Genomic DNA, 20,940 nt, shown 5'->3' on the forward strand with positions numbered 1-20,940 from the left:
GTGTATGTGCAGGTCCATCGAGCACTCGTAAACAGATAAGCTCGTAGATAACAATTGTTACCGAAAACTTCGACGGCGTCTTTCAGAGTGTACCTTCCGAGACCGAGAAAAATCAAAGAGCTTCGCGGGAATTTTTGCTGATTTTTATCCCTGCGACAAAAACACTGGCTAAATGGATAAGGTAATTTAATGACTGCTATTGAGCATACATACCTGAGAGTATTCACTATTAAAAATCAGTCGTAATAACTATTGAGCTTACGGTGCCCTTACCTGATTGGTTCACAGATGCATACTGAAGATTTTCTGGGTCAACTAGTAGAGAGATCCGAGTCTGTTGGCAGTAACAATAGTAGTAGACTTTGTACTAGCTTTTGATGGATGTTTTGCTTGTAATTACTAGAGTTTTGAGATGAGGGGGGCTGCCGTAATTGCAATTGTTTATTCGTCCTTGGCGGTCGGTTACGGCGCGGCGGTGGGGGCGTCGTCGCTACGAGCCCTTCTTACGTTTTCGTCCAATTTGAAGAACCTACGTTAGATGAACACAAGCTGCTTGCAGGCAAAATAACAATAACAGCCACAACAGTGACGACGACGACGTCGTCGTTGACAAATTTCGTCGGCCCGGCAAACCTTCCGACACGGGAGAACACTATGTGAGTAACCGTTGCAATTGTAGACGCATTTAGTGATAACCAGCCCTGGTTGTCTCTTTTCGTATAAATTGTTTTGTCGTCGAAGGCTTCGTGCAGAACATTTCCATTGTCGATTTTGCTCGTAACCTCCTCTTCTTTAGTATTTAATCATTTAGCCGAAAGCGCGCGCGTTTTTCGTTTCATTGTACAACGTCGACCGAAATTGAGTACCATTACGTATGATTTGATTGCCAAGTTACCTTCGCTAGCGCCTGCTTCGTCTGTTTCTCTTTGCCTTGTTCGATATTATTTCTCGCCTACCGCGCCATCACCACCGCCACCGCCACCGCCAATGCAGTAAGCAATCACGTAAATTCACAATCCAACAAATGCTATACAAATATATCGTTGTATACACTACCGGCCGTCATGTCAATATTAATTGTTGTTATCGTTGCTACTGTTGTTATAGGAGTAGCCCTGGGAGCGTGTGCCGGGTGAGTTCAATTGAAGTCGTATACTGTTGAACGCTATTGATGTTCTGAGCGTTACTGTTTGTTACATGCCTGCTGTCGTATGGACTGGGAGGGATATTGTAGTTTTGCTACGGGGTTGTGGTCGTCGATCGTATAAACCAACGTGTATGACCAACATTCACGTATTCTATACTTTATACTATATATGCATATTTAATGACTGGCGTTCTTCGATCTACTTTTCGTTCGCAGGTCTGCGTCTGCCTGTGGGTGTCGGGTGGGGTGTGCAGGGATGGCTGCAACTTGTTGCCGGAAACGGCGCCTCGTATTCTCATACAATGTATCTGTCAAGCACACACTCTATGGAAAAAGAGAACACTACAAAAAGTCAACGATTGTAACGCCGGCCCTTGTTCTACAACAGCAAGAACAGCCGCCGCTGTCGCCAAATTCCGCCGAGCAAAAGTACAGTTAAGTTCTGGGAAGGCGGAAAACAGCTTGGACATATCACACTGTCACACGATCCCGGACCTTAATCCATCTCAGTCAACTGCCAACGAAACCATTCTGACGTGACACTGTTGATAAACACTATCGGAGTTTTGAATTCTGGCCAGCGGTCTATTTCTGTAGCGGTACGAGTAGCAGCGGCGGCAGCGGCGACGGCGACGGCAGCGGCGGCAGCAGCAATGTCGACGTTAAATATTTCTGTTTGTACCGTGGCGTTCCTGTTGCTGTTGTTTATACCGCAATGTTTTTCTATCACTCGATTTGTCGCCTACTCTATAGCTTTGTGAGTCACTGCTGTTTTTGCGTGATGTGATACTAGTAATATAGCTGATATAGCCAAATGCCTGGCAGCTGATGGGTACGTCAGTAGATTGTTCAGTTTGCTAGCATCGTGAGTAACGCATAACCGTGTTGTGTTTTATGTTTGTGTGTGAAAAGCGAATATGGATGAACGAATTACTGAGTGAGTGAGTGTGTATGTGTGGATGCTGATTGGAATATCCTAAGAGTACGCACACAGCCTACATTGGCGTCCCTGGTGGCACGCACGGGGCACTTCTATGTAGTGGTGATTCAACTGCTAGTACTAGTGCTGGGCTAACGGTGACAATGGCAAACAAACGACGGCGACAGCGACGACAAACTGCAAGTCGACAAACTAGGGGCGCACACCTCCATGCGGGAGCCCTGTAGTATTGCTAGAGGCTGGCAGCGCGCTTGCTTTCGCCTTACCGCCGAGGGTGCCGCGGCGCTACTGCTGGCGCCTGCTCCGGCCGCCAAGGCCACTAGTCGGGAGCATGCGCACCCCGTGCTGGCTGCCACCCTCTCCCAACAGCAGCAGGGCCCCGGTCCTCTCTCCTCGCCGTCAGCTAGCCACCATCAGCATCATCGTCAGCAGCAGTGCCGGCCACCGCTGCTGTGGCCGTCGCGAGCCACAGCCGCGAGGTAAACTCGCGCCGGCGACTGCGCGGCCGGCGATGGACGCAAGGCCGTTGCCACGAGCAGCAGCAGCAGTTATTACAAAGGCAACGAGCACAAGGAAGCCTGAACCTCAAGGTCCAAGGCCAGACGAGTTGCTAACCGCCGTTGCGACCACCCGGTGCAGCAGAAACAACAGAAAACAGGGCAGCCGCACGCCGAAGCTGGTCGCACGCAGATCGCTTCCGAACTGGCGTTACCAACAGCGTTGTTTGCTGCTGTGGAAAGACCATTACCGTCAAAACGATGGGTAAGATTAAACGACAACTGCACGTCGCTCAGCGATCGATACAATGTTGCGTAACGGCAGACTGAGGTTCATTAGACCGATTCATTCTGAGGTGACCGTTCATCTCATACAAATGCAACAGACTTTTAGGTTGAGTCCAAAAGAAGGGACAGTAGGTTGTTACTGGGCAACTTATTTTCCTACCCCGGGAACCCGGAGGATCATGTCAGCCCAGTAGTGTGGATAGCTCCAACTCGTCTTCTTTCTATTAGCGGATTAAATGAAAACATGCGACTCTGTTGTTTGCGCAGGCAGGAGAACTCATTACAATTACTGAGCAATTTGATTAGCGTTTTTTTTTTTCGACAAGCAGCACGATGCCAGTTTTAAGGATACTGCCTCCTTCGTTGTCAGCGCGATAACGTAAATAGCTTGGGCAGGTTACCATCAACCCAGAACAGACTAATAGCTATTGTATGTTGTAGTGATGCAAGTAGAAAATCGCAGCGAATCATTTTGTGATCGAGTTGTTCCACTGAACCAACCCTTCCTGACACTGATGGGACAAGGCTCTTATCGTTTTGCCTCGGTCTCTACTTAAAGCCCCTTTCCCATCAACTCTTTAGTGCCTATCTCTCCAAGCAGGCGGCGATACAAAGGGCAAAGTTAAGTTTCAAAACGTAAGGGAAAATGTGTTTCGCAAGAACTACCAGCCACAAATGAACTGTATCTATGGCGTCCTCCTTTCTCTATGCGCTGCTTGACACTCAACGAAGACGCCTACATATAATCAGACCCCCTGTATTCTATCTCGTTGCTTAAATTGATCTGTCGTTAATACGGCGAGACCTTAACGTCGTTGAGGACCCAGCTATATGGAGGGTACAGACGACATCAATAGGTATTCAACGATCATTGACTGTAAGTCTAGGACGATGCTAGGCTTTAGTAACGGCATTTATTAAATAAAGCGACTAATATTGGGTCAGGCTTTGTTTTTCTTTGTAGCACACAAAACTTAATCTGTTAAGAAAGAATTGTGTTTTCACATTTAAAAAAGGATTGTAGATAAAAAAAAAATAGCTATAGGCTGTGTCACAAAATAAAATTTTAATTAATTGATTAATAGGCTCACTAAATTCATTGTCAAGGTTCGAAGTCAAGTCAGTAGGCTATCTATTGAAAAATAGCTTTCTTTTCAAAGTGGACGAATCTTTCTTTATCTAGGATGCCGCCAATCGGGAACAATGCCTTCTTATCATTAATCAATTAGTTAATAATAATTAATTAATTTAATCACAATTCTGAAGGATATCATTAGAGAGTATATGCCTTGTCTTCAGTGTCACAAGAAAATCCAAAATTTCGACATAAAAAAAAAGTGATGAACATTTGCTAATACAGTTAGTTACAAGGTGAAGATAGTAGGTAGCGGTAAAGTTACAAGATAACTATGTGAAAGTTTGAGAAAGTTTACTTCTTATGTGCTCTAAATATACTGTAAGTTAGGTAAAGCGAACCACAGCAGAATCAATTTTACGAAGAGGCTAACTAATATCTACACTGAGTATCCAATTCAGAAGGGACTTCTACAACTTGATCAGCCACGGATTCCAAAGGCATTTACGAGCTTTGTTACAGTAATGTCATCAAGACGTATTAAGTTATTTTATTGCCGTAATTCTATGCGTGTTCTAAAGAACTTAGCTACCTTTACGATAGCATTCTTTATTAGAATTATTTACTTTAGTGATCTTAGTGGTCTGATCGTACATAGTAAGCATAGCATAATTTATTCGCAGGCTGAGAATTTGCTCAAACTTGTGTACTTAAAGTGTGCTGGCCAATCTGTAACTTCACTTAGAAAAATTGGTATAGTCGTGTAGAAACGACCAGATTAATTATTCCCCTAACAAAATAAAATGTCTTATAGAGATAGGTGTAAATTTTACTTGTACATTGCTATTATATTAAAATATAGCTACAGGTGTTAAGTCCTCGCGTTATGAACTTCAAGCGGTTTTACGTAAATTTGGACTATTGACCATGGCTTTGGTCCGACCCATTTGTTCCACATTGACGAAGATAAGAGGTGGTAGATCCTATTTGATATTTTGCTCTACTCGATAATGTAACCACTAATAAAGAATCGAGTTCGAAGTAAAGAACAGGTTCTACAATTTTTTTTTCAAAGGCGTTCTTAACATCGAATTGAATCATAGCCCAATTTCAGACGCAACTCCTGACTACTTTCTAGGCTGTGCGAAACGCATTGGGGCCGTAACATTCATTTACCAGATGAGGAAGAGGTAGATTAGCGTTAGACAAGTGCTTTTCTTGTTGTCTTGTTTCGGCGTTACTATCGTGTGGACTCCATGAAGTCGTCACCTCAGCCAAGGGTCTGCTGTCACTAGAAGGTCTAGCCTGAAGGGTCTTGCTAGGTTTACCTGATCTTTCTCCAACAGACTTACAGAACGGCATGGTAACTACGTCCCATGGCAACAGATTGCCTACGCTAAAACATAAACCAAAGATGGCCCCATCTTCATGATGATCATGACAATGCACTCAGAGACGCACATTAGCCACCTAGACCATGCCGCCTCAGGAGTCCTCTGGGAATAATATATTGTTTGATGTACATAGCTATGTACAATATGCACATATTGACTCATTGTAAAAGTCGGAATTTTGATAGCTAAATAGGTTGGGGCCAACGAAGTCATTAAAATACTATCAAACTATTATGGAAGCTAGCCGTTATCTTTCAAAATGAAAGCAAAAACCGAACCTGGAATCGGAAAATCATTTTTACGGCAACGTATATGAACATGCAATAAGCTTAATTCGAGTCTTGTGATCATTCAGCTATGGAATATTTCACTAAAACCAATTAGATAGGAACTACTAAATACGCAGTGCTAACGTAGTTATCTATCGCGTTGGGAACTATGCTCGAAGGCGCACTAGGTAGATACGCTTACCTGGCATTCGAGCTATCGAGACCTATTTGGTTAGATAAATGGCCGGTAAATATTCGCTTGCGTGTGATGTAAAAGCTGACGGCCCTGACGCAAGGATTACTTAAGTTGTGATACGTTACGAATTACCTCATATTCCGTAGAAAGGTTCAGATTGTTGAAGCGGTCAGCTTTCTAAACATCAATACCCTTTCTACCAGATACACTTTTTATGGCTTGCTCTGCTCGACATTGGTCTATCACAAGACTACCGAGCTTCTCCTTCCGATACCTTTATTAATCCATGCGGCTTTCTTTAATTCATTTCTTACCCTAGACGTGTTTTTTCCCCCGTATATTTAGCATTGCCGTTACCGCTATCGAAATAACAAACCGACTAGCATACACGAAAAATATTACATATGATTAAAACTACAAAAGAAGAAAAAATACGTAGCTGACAGAATTACGTGTAGCAAGGCTGGTGAACGTTGAATTCTTTCTCGAGTTGTCTACCCCGCTGTGATCGTCGTCGAGTGTTTCCCAGATATGTGGTGCCCGGCTCCAGAAGCAGAGTGCAGCGGCTCGTGCTGCTAACTTCATAACACTATGCGCAGAGATCAGCCGGTGGCTGGCTAGCCACCGTTGGTCAGGCGGTCCATCGGCAAGCGAAACGAAGGACGTCATATAACAAAACTTACAGGCCCGTTTCTCTTAATAAAACACATTCAATATTTAAGCAATTTGTAATTTATTTATTCGTTCTAATAACACTAACACACGTATATACATCGACACGGGTCGCGAGCAGCACCGTCACCAGCAAGCGTTCTGCATGCGGTGGCCGAAAACGCGCAGCCGCTACAGATGGGCAGATCTGCGGCTCGTGCTTCCACCGCTGCCGTCGTTGATCTGCTGAAGAATTCTGTTATGCTCTGTGTGTATTGTTGTTCATCTTTTTAATAAAAGAATACATACATATTCTTTTTTTGCGTCGCAACCACGCCAGCCATTACCGACACTGTCATTCCCCGCGTGTTATCGCGAGCGCGCACCCTTTCAGGCGTCCGTGACGCGTTCAGCGTCGGTATAATCGAGCGACGCCCCACGATACGACGTATAAACGAGTAAAAGGACAAGAGGACCGACTCCATTTCCCTGTGCGTTAGCACTGTAATATTGCTGCTAATGGCCTATAGAATTATATGTGGCAATGGCGATGGTATAGTAACAGCCGTGGTTGTCGGACTAGTGACGAACAAGCCATCATCAGTCCGCTGCCATCCGTACAACCTCAAAGGAAAGCCATAACAAATGACGCTAGTTGTTTCAGCAATACGCAGAACAGCTTGTTTTAGCTGAATGCTGACCTGCTGCTAATCGCTAGCGCATTGTATATGTGGGGCTAATGTACATAGCCAGGCTGCCGGTGGGCAGTTGCTGCCGGCCGATGGGCCGTCTGGCAGGCACACTGACGGCGATTCGAATGAGCTCATGAAGAGGATGAAACACTTTTGCGTTGGCCTACTGTTTTATTAGCTCATGTTCACACGATTTTTATCACTTCTATACAATATACATCGACTAACAACGGCTGGTAGCGGTAGCTTACTTAGGAGCAGGCGACTACTCGGTGCCCGGTGCGCGAACTAAACAATCTTTGAGCTTCGTCTCAATGGAGGTAGAATGAAAGTTGCAGCTACAAAAGATAGATAGATAGATAGATAGCTCCGGCAAGACCAGCTTCAGATCATGGTCGAGCGGCAAGCTGGGCGACATTGGTTCCTTTGGCGATTTAGCTTTGCTGCTCGAGCACCCTTTTGATTCTGGCGAGCCACAGCACAGTGGACGGCATAACGATGTCGATAACGAATGATTCTAAAATAATCGCTGCGTGTACGGTTACCGAACGAGGCTCGAGCAGCTGATTAGCAAGTTATTAACAAACTAACCGTTATACTAACTGTGCAAGCCTGATATAAACACCCAAGGTTGACAAGGTCTATCGCATGTACGTACGTCGATCGATACGACGCGCGGCGGGGAGTCCAAAGGAGATTAAGAAGCAGTTCATCTTTTGGCTTCAGAGAGTATTCAATTGCATAGTTATGTATTTTCCTGATAATTAATTTCACGCAGTAAACAGATCCCCGATGGCTAAGAAGTCGTTTATTCATCTGATAGAGATCGATGATGATTCGAAAACGTTTATCAATCAATAAATGAAAAAACGGACGGACCAATATTTTTTTGTACTGTTACATACTAGCTGTCTTATGATATCCTGATATGTTTTCGCCTTTTTAACACGCTCTTATCGGTGTTCTTAGTATTTTGCTATATACACGATAATTGTTATTGCTGATTCTTTCTCCTATTTTTAGAAGAGCGTAATGCTACGTTACGCATTGAAGCTCACTGATTTTTTCGTCAATGATTACAACCAGTGTTCATTGTAACCCAACCTTAATATGCTTATATTGATAAGCTCAGTGCATAATAAATACATTTTTTTGACGACCTGTGGTTGGGTCCTCTTATCTAAGTTATTTTTTTCATTCATTTCGATGTTCATTGCTGATCCATACATATATGTTTTCGTCTCCGAAAAATCTAAAGAGCGATTTTAATGTTGCAATGATTGTGACAAAAATAGTTGTACTATTTTCAACTTACGTACAAGTGAAAGCGATGTTTGTGAGGCATCCTTATAGCCTCAGTCTAAATCGAAGGCCCAGACATCATTAACTCGTATCGGGAAACAAAACTTCTATCAGTCCATACGTTTTTTTTTTTACTTTAAAGTTTTCACTTTAAAGGCAAATAATGAAACGATATTCATATACAAATAAACGGATTTTCCTTACTGTGTTAATTTGAATAAAGTTACAGAATAACGTTAGCCAATATGGTTGCGGACGGCAGAATCTTTTAACTTCAATCGTTACTAACAAAAACAGGCTGTTATGTTATGTTATTCCGGACATATCATCGAATATACAGAGTAATACGTGTTACGAGAAACGTTGTTACTTTGATGCCAGTTTCCTATTATTAATTATGTACATACCTATCGTACGTAGCGTAAATGAGTGTACTGTGAGCCAACCGTCTGAAACGATGATGAATGGCAGTACCAGATATGAAGCCCAAAACATTTATTTAGTAACTGGGCAGAAATAAGAAACGATTTCCCACCCTGACTGCTTGCCATTTATATCCAAAATATTACAATTATTATTATTATTATTGATAAAAATAATACATTTCGGGGCGATGCGGTAAAATTGCAACGATAGGTAGTGTCGTAAACGCAGTTGAAGGAAAAAATGTTTTTTTTTTTTTTTTTTTTTTAATTTGAAATTCGCTCACACATCTGTGTTTATATTCTTGCTTGCATCATTCTATCTTTGTTAATCTTCTTGTCGAGCAGTGGCTGCCACCGCTAAGCCCGTAACACCAGCGGTGAGAAAATGGAGTAGAAGTTAGTGAAAAGGAGGAAAGGCTATGTTGAAACTTATGCGCAACGTAAAGCTACGACGTGCTCAAGCACATTTTTTGGATTGCTGCTTCGTAGAACACCCCCGTCAGGAAAGTATAGTGGAAAATCAAGCTGATGACTCATCGTACCCCGCTTATTCTGCTAAACATCGGACGTCTCTGTATGGACGGCGAAGGTAAATCAGATTAGCGACAGGACCTTGGAATCAATCTGCGAACTTCGGTAACTTAAGACAGTAAACGGGAAAAAACAAAAGTAACTAAAAGAAATTCAAGTTAGCTGGTTAATCATCAGCGTTATCCTGCTTTGCCGTCCTGCTAAGGAGAGCAATAGCTAGGTGGGCCAAGAATTTCAAGGTCAACCAACCTGTTCGTTCATTCAAAGCAGGATAACATAAAAGTTTAGTTTGCAATCTGCTACAATGTATGCATCAGACGTGCGCGAATGACTTGCCTAGTGTAGAATAAAGTTAGTCGAACGAACAAAACTTCTACAGCGTGCTGCACGGTCGTGCATCCGAACAACATCAGCAGCAAAATCGTCGAATTTAATCAGACATCTTTTTCTTGTTTTTACATAGGATAATGTGCGTGTGCGCTCTGTCTCAAGTGTGCAATGCATGTTTGCTTTTGGTCAATAGCAGTCGGCTAGTCCTATGAATATTCTGATTGTCGGCCGTTAGCGTTATTGCTTACTTATAATATGGCGTTGAAGTGCTCAAAGGCACTTTTGTTCTTATACTTTCGATTGTAATTATTATATGTACATTCTATACAGAGAAGGCGACTGCGGGCCTTCGCATGTCGCAGCGGTGTTTCCAAGTCGTTAACTCCCTTTAGTTACGCGAAAAGATTTCAGAGTAATTAAAACACTACGCGAGGAGGCATAAACGGCCAGTGGATTCACTGCGTTTTATACGACAGCTCCTTTGGATGCTGTTCAAAATGGTAAATGCTATCAGGGGCATTACGATATAAGGGATATACATTTATTTTAAAAAGTCCGCGAGTATTTCGAAACGGCAGAGATATTTCAGGGCTACTTCATAGTGAGCACAAGTCAAGCACTGATTGTCGCCGCAACAACAACGTCAATCATTAGCGTGTTATGTTATTTGGTCAAGGTACTGTGATGCCGATTCGATGACGGTTCACTGAAAACAGTTAAATCTACGAAAAGTTCAATGGTGCTTTGATTTAATATGATTTTCCATTATGATGGACATCAACGTGTATATACGTTTAGGTTTTGTGCGCGCGCCTACTTCGATTCCGGATAACACTGAATAAGAAGTCTTGTCGCTCAGTTGAGACTGAAAGGGAAAGCTTGGAGGGCAGCTTGTGTGGAAAAAATCTACAAACGGTAACTTTATAAGTATATTTACGACCGTATAGCATAAGTACGTGTTGAGTCTTTACCTCCCACACCTGACGTGTGGCTCCCAGATGCACACGAACGAATTACTACACTGTTCAAAGGCAGTCAAATTTAGGACGAAAACGTACAAACATAGGCTGTTGACAAGATCGCGGGCCATAGGTATCCATAAGAGATTCTAGCAGCAAACATTGATTTTCATTGAGTTAATCAAACCCATCTTATTTAATAGGTTTCTTTATGTCGACCTAGAATGAGGGGCATATTTTTTCAAGTTAATTTTCTCATTAGAAACAAAATCATACATGTTAAAATTAGAAAATATTGTAAATGAAACAAATTTTCGACCCTTTTGCCGTACATAAAGTTGAAACAGTTTGCATTGAAATAAGAACACCTAGAGAAAATCTAGTCTTACCAACCTATGCCCAACACGCTAACTAGCAATTTACATTGGAACATTATTTTTGTCACCTTTACTGATAGACTGAAGGAGAAACCTATTTTAAATTGCTCTATTCAGCGTCTGTGAGCGACCCCTATATTTCAGCATGGTTATAATAATTGTATATACGATTTACGCTAGTAAATTACCAACACAGAAATACTTTTCTACGTTGGCCTTCTGATATATGCCGCAGTTGATCGTCACTGGCATCAGTAGTATCGTTATTGGTCATCATTATCTTTCGTTCGTAGCGGGAGTGCCCCGACAAACAAAAAGCCTCCGTATTGCCCACTACCGGTATATTTGGCTGTTATTGTTATTCAACTTTTATTGGATACAGTGGTGGAGGCAGCGAAGTTCATTGTTGTACGTTGCGCGTACTCTTTGCGCGAACGAGGATAGAAGTCTGTATGTGCGTGCTTCCAGCGCGATAAGCTGATATCGGCCAGTCACGAAAGAAATATGCTCGTTGACAACCGTAATGAACACTACTGCTAGTAATAATGGCGGTGATTTTGGACTTCGAACGAATATGCGCTCCCACACATATCCTCTATACAAATATAGTTGGACTTGTTCAGCGTCTGCTTAGTACATTTTGCTACCTGGATGAGTGAACATCTATCTATTTGCCCATCTACTGTATTCGAAAAGGGGCTTGCCTTTACACTTGATAGGCGGCTGACGATGTGAATGTTAGTGTGTCTAGATATCGTTTTCTTCCAAGGGTCTGCCCCACGTCTGCTGTAATCTATAATTTCACAACTAAAAGAAGCCGAGTTTGACAGGCAGACAGATTGACAAGCAGGCCCGAATCGGCAAGCATCCGCCGACAACATATTCATTGTAGCCAAGCGTCAAGAACTTCACAACGGCCGGTCCTCCTACTACCTTCGTTCTTTCGTGGGCTCGTTTCGCTCGTCTGTCAATTTTGATTAGACGCGTTTTGGATTGTGGCCGAAATGGCCAATTTTCTTCGTTGTCGTCGTCCTCGTCGTTGTGTTGCTCTTCTTCTTCCTGTTTTTCCTCCTTTCATTAAACTACCGCCTGCATTGCTACCCTTCCATTGTCTACACATTGGCAAGCAGCCCGTAGGAAAACTGTCTCATTGTTAGACACTGTTTCGCTTGCCTTCGTTCTATCCCTATTTCTGCGGCGACTATTGTCAGCAGCACGTGAGACCGATACGTGGGTAGCCATGACAGCGCCAAGGAACTAAATATCCACCACCAAATAGTTCTGAACCGTTTGAAAAAGCTGGCTGGCTGGCTGGCTGGCTACAGAAGGAAGCTCGATGTCGGGGTGCTACGCCAATGGACGCAACAGAATTAACTCGATCCTGTTTCCACTTGCAAAACTCTATAGCAACGCTGTGAAATTGAGCATTTAAAGCGGTTGGTCACAGGTGATGAAAAGTCTATCACACACAACAATGGTGTGCCCAAAAAAAAAACAGAGAAAAAGTGCATTCCGCACCCTGTGGCAAAACTCAAACTGACGCCAAAATAAGTGACGCTATGTGCTTGGTAAAGCTTTGAAGGTGAGGGATCAAATCGTGAATTATGAGTTATTGGCACCCGGCGAAACAAACAACCGATTCGAAGCTTTATTGTCAACAACTAACAAGATTACAATGGACCATTAAAAAATCGAGCGGAAATAGTGAATTAAAAAGGCGTCGCCTTTTACTGTGATGAACCACGTCCATCTTTAGCTACCTGGCGAAAGCTGAAACATTTTGATGGGCTATTTACGCGTCCCCGATTTCACATTATCAGAGTATAGCCTGTTTCGGTCTTTGCGGTACTCCCTTTATGGTGTTAATTTCGTTTGAATGGAAGTATGCAAAAATCGCTTCTTACAAGTTTTCGGCTAGAAACCACAAAAGTTCCACAGCGGTGGGGTCATGCTGTTACCAGAAAAATGGCGGAACGTCATCGATCACAATGGTCTCTGTCTAGTTTAATATTATTTTAAAATATGTGTATATACGGGGTAACAGAATAGAACGAATTGGCTTCTTGTGGTGGTCCGTTCAGCTTGGTAAAGGTATGGCTGGTAAACTATGGCCACATTTAAGCACCGACGTCCTACCCATTATTTGTAAGTGCAACAGAAGCAGTAGAAGCGTAATGGCATATACACCTGATATACTTGAGTTGCAAAAAGGACACAGCGGTTCCAACTTAAGCTGTCTCAGAATCGGCCGTTGCATGCGATGAAGATAGGGCTCCTATGTCGTCGTATTGTTACCGACTAGCAGAGTACTTCTGATCAGCGGAATCAGTAGCACATTGTCCTGCCAAGCTATCGGCCGCATTGGTACCAGAACTTGCCAGCGTGCCATCTCTACCTCCCAGTATACAACAGGCAAAGCTGGCGGCAGCTGCGACGACTAAAACCACCCTTGACAGGGGCTGGTCAGGGCTCGGGTGGACGCAAAGCGAGGGCAAAAATCTCACTTTCAACGCTGCTGCTGCTGCCGCCACTACTGTTACGGCTGGTGCTGCCAGGTACGATGTTCCTGTCTGACGAAGTCAAGAATACAGAGACAGCGCGGCTCGAAAGGTAACTCGGTGGTTGGCAAAGTGACTATCTGGCTGAACTCTAGCTAAACTTTTTGGGCGGGCTGGTGGACGTTGGGCGGTTCATTGGGCTGGCCGTACGTGGACAAGCGGGCGGGCGGGCGGGCGACAGGTCGGGTTGGGGTGACGACGAGAAGACCATTGAATTGTGTCAGCTGTCTTATAGCGGACGCAGAGAGAATCTGTAGCTGTTGCATCTGCCGGCTCTAATGAAAATAGTATTAAGAGTAATCTATTATATATGCACTAACAAAAGTTAGAGCAACAGCGATGGTATTCGTAGAGCGGCCACACGTGTTATTTTCTCGTACTCGTAATCGTATTGTTGTTGTTACAACTACGTAATGATAAAGCAATGTAGTATAGTGAAGCGGGTCGTTCTGACGAACGCGCCTCTTTTTGAAAAATAAGTTCGTTTTAAGGGTATGAATCTTACATTTACCGACCGCGATGGACACGTATGTTTGGAGCAATGGAACAACCGACCGATAGACTGACAGTAGACGCAGTAAAAAGAAAGAAACCCAGATACAGTAACCTAAAAGTTAGTATGTAGTAAAGAGAATTTGCTGGCACTTGCATCGGCAACAACAGCAGCCAGCGCGAACGTAGCTCCGATCGTTGCGGGCACTCTGCCAGATGACGTTAAACGATAGATTGAATAGAAGCAGTCACTAGCCCTCGCGAACAATAGAATAAACAAATACGAAAAGGGGCTCGTAATGAAACAGATGACAGAAAAAAGGATACTTTCGAAAAAAAAAAAAAAAAAGACACTTCTATCTTCAGAACGAGTGCCACCAACTAAAACTATAACACGGCGCCTGATATCTGGTAACTGCTAGACATCGCGAACGGCGTGTTGTGGGTGATGTCAGCTCACCTGTTAACGTAGTGGCAATGGAAAATCACCTCTGAATTTCTCGAATTAACAGCTGAACTGGTTGACAGTCACAAGAAAGAGTTTGATAAGTTTATCGTGACGACAAACTAGAGATCTTAGGACAGATTGCATTGAAACAAGAATACGTATACGCGTATCCATCTTACTGTCGCTGAATTTTCTATTTCAATAAATATTTAGATAATTTCATGTTTCATGCTCCATCCGGTTGAGGTTCAGGAACAATGCAGAGATACGTTCTGACTGATGAATTGTTATTCTATTGAAGTTTAAATAAATATAACCTCAGCGACGAAACAACTACCCATTAGTTTGTCCTACAACAATAAAAATAAAACATTTGAATAAGCGTTGACGTTATTTTCCCGCGTTTTCCTTTGACAGCTTAAACCGTCCACAACTAATTTTATCTGCTACAATGTTACAAGTACCACTATATTGAATGGTTTTTCAATATCACAAACCACAGTTACCATGCGGTGCAAAGACTATTAAACAAAAAAAAAAAAAAGCTTGTAGAAACATTTGTATCGTTCCACTCAATCGAATCTAGATTAACTCTAGTAGGTATAGCAATTTTCGATCTATGTCTCGCTATTGGCATTTGTTGTAAAATAGAGCGTAACTGATGAAACTTTAGCATGTCCTTGGCCGCGCTCATTCGTTTTCCAATAGGAAAATTATTGTTGTTTAAGAATATGAATTGGTAGAAATTCACGGAAATTTAATCACATAAGTTTAAGGTACACAAGGAAGAAGTTGGCGATCGCGTTCGCTTACCGTATTTCGATGCGGTTTCATCAGTGTATAAAAGTGTTCGTGACAAAAGCTCGTTACGTGTTAGTTTATAGATGGGCTATGGAACTTCTCAAATTGAAACACGAAGCAAGATACGTTATTGGCTGTCGCAAAGGTATCAACAAACACAAATGATTTTGCCTGATCTGAATAATTTATAAATAATAGACTGGTTATATTAGTATATCCTTGACTTGTATGCAAAATAGTGCTTCCTTTGAAAAACCCCACTTCGGCTTACAACCGACCCAGCCAACTGACAACCAACTTTTATCAAGGATCAGTATCCTCCTGTGGTATTCTTCTTAGCAAAATGTATGTGCGCTAACTGTTTGCCTATTATATCCGGCAAGTTTTATGTGCATGTACATTATATACTATAATCATGTGCTTACGCAGTAACGATAAGTTAAATCAGGCTTACCTCAGCGTTTTTAGCTAGACTAACAGAATCACTGTGAAGTCAAAACGCACTTCCTTTTGGCTGACATCAAACTAAATAGAGGATCCAGTCGTTTATTTGCTGACATGTCTTCGTGATAGCTTAATGAGGTTTCCAATTTTATTCAAACCTGACCACAAACAGACTTCGTTTCGTACTGGGAGCTAGCCGTCTGAAGGAATTATGTCTAATGGCGATGGCGGATTACGTTCTCGTTAAACACAAACAGCAAAAAAATAATTTACACGAAGGCTAGTACAAAAAGTTCTCGCGCAATTTCAGACGTAGTACGTTAATTTGTGCTAAACTTTTCCGTACGCGCAAAAGTGTTACACATGTTTAATGTTTTGTTCAAAATTAATGGATTATTTGTTCCAGATCGATTAGTATTTCAGCCTATTCAGGGGGTCCGCTTCGACATATTCATTGCCGGATACACACACGGAAACGGATTGCCACCGTTTCTTCCGATTCTCAAAATGCTTTTCAAGTTCGATCGTCGGGATAGCTTTCAGCACAGCCAGGTATATCTTTAATTTTCTCTAACATGTGGAAGCCTTTTTTCTTTAATTTTTTTTTACTGCTAGGGTTAGGAAAACGTCGCAGAGAACTAGATTCGATGATTGCGGGATTTTTCGAGCTCTTCTCCAAGAGCTGCTGAACGGGTTGGAGAGTATAGGCCGATGAATTATCGTGATGGAAGACCCAATGCTGCCTAGGTATCGTAGAATCGAGCGACACAAATCCTTACGATGATTGGACCGTTGGCAAACACAAGCTTCCTCGCCCTTCCCTGATACTCGTTCATCATCGTTATTACAGGCTTCCCAGGACGAGGATCGTCTTGATGGACTCTTGTCCGTCTTTGAAACACTTGAACCACCTGTTACTTGAGCTCTGCTCTGTCTCCAATCTAAATAGGCATTCTACCACTTATGCAAACGATCTGTGCGGTAAATTAGATTTTTCAAACAAAACCTAATGTACACTTGTTGCTTCATTTAAGAAAAATTACAGGACGCTTGATATGTAGGAAATCTCGAAATTACATACGATTGTCGTAAGTTTTCCCTGTTTCTAGTAGAAGCAGTTCTGATCTTTTTGCTAAAACAAACGGGGATTACGAACGATCACCTAGTGGCGCGAAATTCAAATAACTCATTCATTTTTGAACAAAAGCTAATATATGGATTAGTCTAATTTACGACAAGGTGAGCGGGACTTTTCGGAGAATACGTACTGCGGTTAGCCCTTAGCATGTGTAGTGTGTAATGTTGTAGTACTTGAGTACGTGAGTGTTGCATCGTATGGACAAATCGAACCGCCACGGGTGTGATGGTCAGTCTAGGGTGCCGATGATGATGATGATATATGTGTAATATAGTGTATGCGTGCTTATAAATGCGTCGAAGTTGTGAACGATACATTCAAGTAGCCGCGTTAACTTTAAAGTTGTGTGTCGATAATAGAATATATCTCCAGTGAATCCGAATCGTTATTAAGATAACTTATGCTAGCGATAGTCTAGCGCTTACGAACGCCTTTGTAAAAAAAAAAAAAGAAAAAAAGTGGCCTAACATATAATTATTTTAAAAGTGAATAGAGAGTGAGTTCTTCCTTATCCAGTTCGGTTGACTAACCCTACGAAAAATACAGGAAATAAGCTACAGAATTGATTAAAATGGTTCTTTTTTATTTTAATTATATCAGTCGCTGGTATTGGCAAAAATAGATCTAGTAATGTGGAAAATATCTTTGACAATGGATAAACAAAGTGCCGATTTAGTCGCGTTCATATCTTGAGGTATTGACATCAAAGAAATGGATGAATAATATTTAGTATTTTATGTATCTTTTTTCTTTGATAGCGTACTTGCCCTTCCTAGGACCTTCGTAGCGAGACATACGCATCATTTATTTAGAAGAACGTCGTTAACTGAGTGTTTGATTCTTCATTAATGAGCAATGCCTGGCTTTTGTGAAGGATAATGTTAATTATTCCCAATTAGCCTTCCCACATAGCTAACGCGTCATAAACGATTGTGACTTATATATACATCTATATATATATATATGCAATTCTTTGAGGTCCTATATGATGTTCTAGTGCATAATAGGGTTAATTATCAAGATCGAAGTTCGAACAACATCAGAGCTTTTCCGCCTGAAGTAATAGAAGAAGACTATAACTGCTCGTTCTCGCTGTTCCTTTGTCGCTTCTTATAATGTACATAGTACCCATGTGGCATATCGCAATAGATATCTGAGATGTAAAATTGATAAGTGGTATGGATATTACTGCTGCTTCAGTTACCGGCTGGTTGGGAGGAACCAGGAAAGGCCAAGTCAGGAAGATTCTACTATTCGTCGAGTTGAAGCGTTGAAGCAGATAACGTTCGCCCAGACGGCAGATATGAAGACGGGAATGTTGTGACCACCGTTACTTAAAGGTGCCTACGTGGAAGTGTCACGTAAATTGCATTCGAGCTCATTCACTCGCTTGCATTGGCTGGGCAAAGTACATCTGCTACGCATGCTATCGAGTGCTGACTACCCGTGTAAGAGGCTATGTGAGGACCTGTAAGCGATTTTGGACTAGCTGCCCTTCGTTACCAGTGGCGCCACTGCAGTGGCTGAAACATGGCGGCACTTGTCCTCCTGTTGGCGTTGTTACCGCTGCCGCCATCGCTACCGTCATCTCGTTGCATATTTTCCATTCAGAAAGTTCGTACATCTGTTTCATAGGCACGTATTGCGTACTACTTCGGTTAGCAATGTCGTCGCAGCACGGGTAAATACAGACCTTCGATACCGAGTTAGAGAATGAACGAAACGGAGTCGAGGCACCCGGTGAATTCAAAGCAATGCCGCAACACTGACACAGCCGGTCGGCATTTTTATCCCATTGACTTGAGTGCTTTGTGGCATAATTGTGAACAGACAACTGGTTATGATGATTATTCATTGATGTAAAGTTGCTGTTCGTCTAGGACGTACCTGTACGATAGGGAAGGATATTGCTGGAGCTGTATGGCTGTTTTAGAGAAGTCTTTGGGCATAACGTATAGCTCCGGTATTCCAGTTCACCACCAACAGGCACCATGCATATCTTAACATAATCGTTGTTGTTGTCATCGTTGCCGTCTCTATTATCCCCGATGCTGTTCTAGTCACTTTTTTACTACGTTAGCTATGTCGCATCGTCCCTTCTGAGACAGTCACGCGTTCTGAAATACGTTCTTCTTCAGTAGCTTATCTCATGAGAAGGACACAGGCAAGAAAGCAAACTGCCGTCCTATAAATTCGTTTTCTATTCTACCTTAAACATTTGTCTTTGTCTTTTTGATGTATTTCTTCATCATTTGAAGCTGATGCTCATTTATGAGATCTTTATTAAACGAGGCAATCAGGTTCGACTACGTGTTGACCCAAATTTCAAAGTGTATGATGTTTTTTCGTGTACCTGCTGGCTGGTCCTCCTGATATGTTTTCGTTCTATGCACGTTCACTGGACGCCAGCACGAGACACATACAGGTGACGCTGAGCTCATCAAGCGAAAGCCGACTCTGACACGGAAAGAGTCATTTTGTGTATCTTCTTTTTACTAATAAAAATGCCTTAATTTATGTCTCTATCTAGCTCCCCTTTTCAAAACGTTTTCCAAGAGTTTATATTGGTTGCAATTGGGGCTGTTATTACCACCCCATTATTGTCTATTAATGCATGGTCGAACTGTGTACTTCATAAAATCTGATTAAGTACGAACGGAAGAAACACTGGCTTTTCTGTATCTGAAATTCAAATGAAAAATAGTACGTCTTTGGCCCATCGTGCAACGCTCGCAGAAGCCACCGCTTGGGCACCACTGATAGTAGGAACGATTGTATCGAGCGTTTGAATGGGTTACAGCTGGCCGGTATCTTGAGCTAAATAATATCCTAACGTTTTACCTATCGTTTATCAAAGCCACAGTAAAAATGCATTTGTAATATCAACTTTATGCTGTGCAGACAATCGCATACAATATGGACAGGCATATAGGAAACATATCCACTGCATTTAATGGCCAGCAGCTTTGGCGTTAAGAAGTCTGCGTTGATTTTCTATATCTATCAGCTCCTTTTGTAGTGATAATGCAAGCTGACATACTAACCGAGCGACTATCGACCAGCTGAATGCTCGAGTTTCTGCGTGTAACGTAAAGAACCTTTGCTACAAACATGATGTTGTACGTAGCCTCATTTAGGCCGCGGGACCAACATCACCTTCAGCATCACGGCACACCTAGTGCCATATACTATTATCTATGGGGACAACCAATACAGTACTTCTATTACGTTGATGTATCCTTCTGTTATTGTTAATAATGCATAGATAAACATTGTTGAAGCTTTTGAGAGATTTGGGTGATGTTGTTGCGGCTGCCTGCGCCAATCCGCTTGAAGATATCTTGAGTTGAATAAATGAATTTTCCGCTTTGGTCTTAATCCCTGCTTTGTCTCGCATGTCTAGGTGGCCTCCGGCGTGCGTTCTTTTCATTGTTGTCATTGTAATGCTTGAAGCGTCGGGCTGCAGGGACGCCTCGTTCGCTACCAGCGCGAAGCGTCCTTTGTGTCAGCCGCGCTGAGCTGCTCTACTGCTGCTGTTGTGAGCTCGCGCTTTGGCAGCCTAAAGAGAGACCCTATCGTTCCACCGTCGCCTTTTGCTATTGCCGCTGCCTCTGTTAGTCAAGTCTTCGAAGCGACGACGACCGAGCGCAAAAGTGAGAAGAGGAAAGCTCTACTTCTTCGCACCATTTTTTCAGATAGCAGAGCCCCCATATCCATGGTTGCGGCAGCAGCGGTAGCCGATGACGCTGCTACAGCAACGGCCGCCATTACTTCTATGTTGCAGTGGGTCCAGTCAACCGCTCCACCTAGAAGCTGACGAAGAAAAAGCAGTGGACGATAAGCTAGAAGTAGAAACAGGCTACAGTGAGTCACTGAGTAAATGGAGACTGCGCGGGATTCACTCTGAGAACGTTCTTCGGTAAATTAATGAGTGAATGAAAGGGTGGTCTATGCAGGTATAACATTTTTCCACCGGCACGCATATA

General features: G+C 42.6%; 1 protein-coding gene and 2 long non-coding RNA genes across 11 annotated transcripts in view; 2 read left to right on the forward strand and 1 right to left on the reverse strand.

Moving 5' to 3' along the window:
* The window catches only part of LOC111258843 (uncharacterized), a 72,010-nt gene extending 70,653 nt beyond the window's left edge, over positions 1-1,357 (reverse strand). For both annotated transcript variants that reach the window (XR_002679231.2, XR_002679230.1), the window contains exon 1: positions 274-1,357. This is a non-coding gene — a long non-coding RNA (uncharacterized LOC111258843). The remainder of the gene's footprint in view (positions 1-273) is intronic.
* The window catches only part of LOC111258839 (uncharacterized), a 107,389-nt gene that overhangs the window by 53,783 nt on the left and 32,666 nt on the right, over positions 1-20,940 (forward strand). For 7 of the 8 annotated variants that reach the window (XR_002679225.2, XR_015310307.1, XR_015310308.1 and 4 more), the window contains exon 4: positions 16,223-16,368. The exons of the other annotated variant lie outside the window; for it this stretch is intronic. Coding sequence is in view for 2 of the 7 variants with exons in the window: in XM_086967610.1 (XP_086823736.1) it covers positions 16,223-16,368 (146 nt within the window). In the remaining 5 variants the exon portion in view is untranslated. The remainder of the gene's footprint in view (positions 1-16,222; positions 16,369-20,940) is intronic. 8 annotated transcript variants of the gene reach the window in all.
* On the forward strand, positions 14-3,816 carry LOC111258842 (uncharacterized). The gene is made up of 2 exons (XR_002679229.1): positions 14-181; positions 1,364-3,816. It is a non-coding gene; the product is annotated as an uncharacterized LOC111258842 (long non-coding RNA).

The sequence above is a fragment of the Varroa jacobsoni genome, unplaced genomic scaffold (assembly GCF_002532875.2).
Source record: "Varroa jacobsoni isolate VJ856 unplaced genomic scaffold, vjacob_1.0 scaffold_269, whole genome shotgun sequence".
In the NCBI taxonomy this organism is placed as follows: Eukaryota; Metazoa; Arthropoda; class Arachnida; order Mesostigmata; family Varroidae; genus Varroa; species Varroa jacobsoni.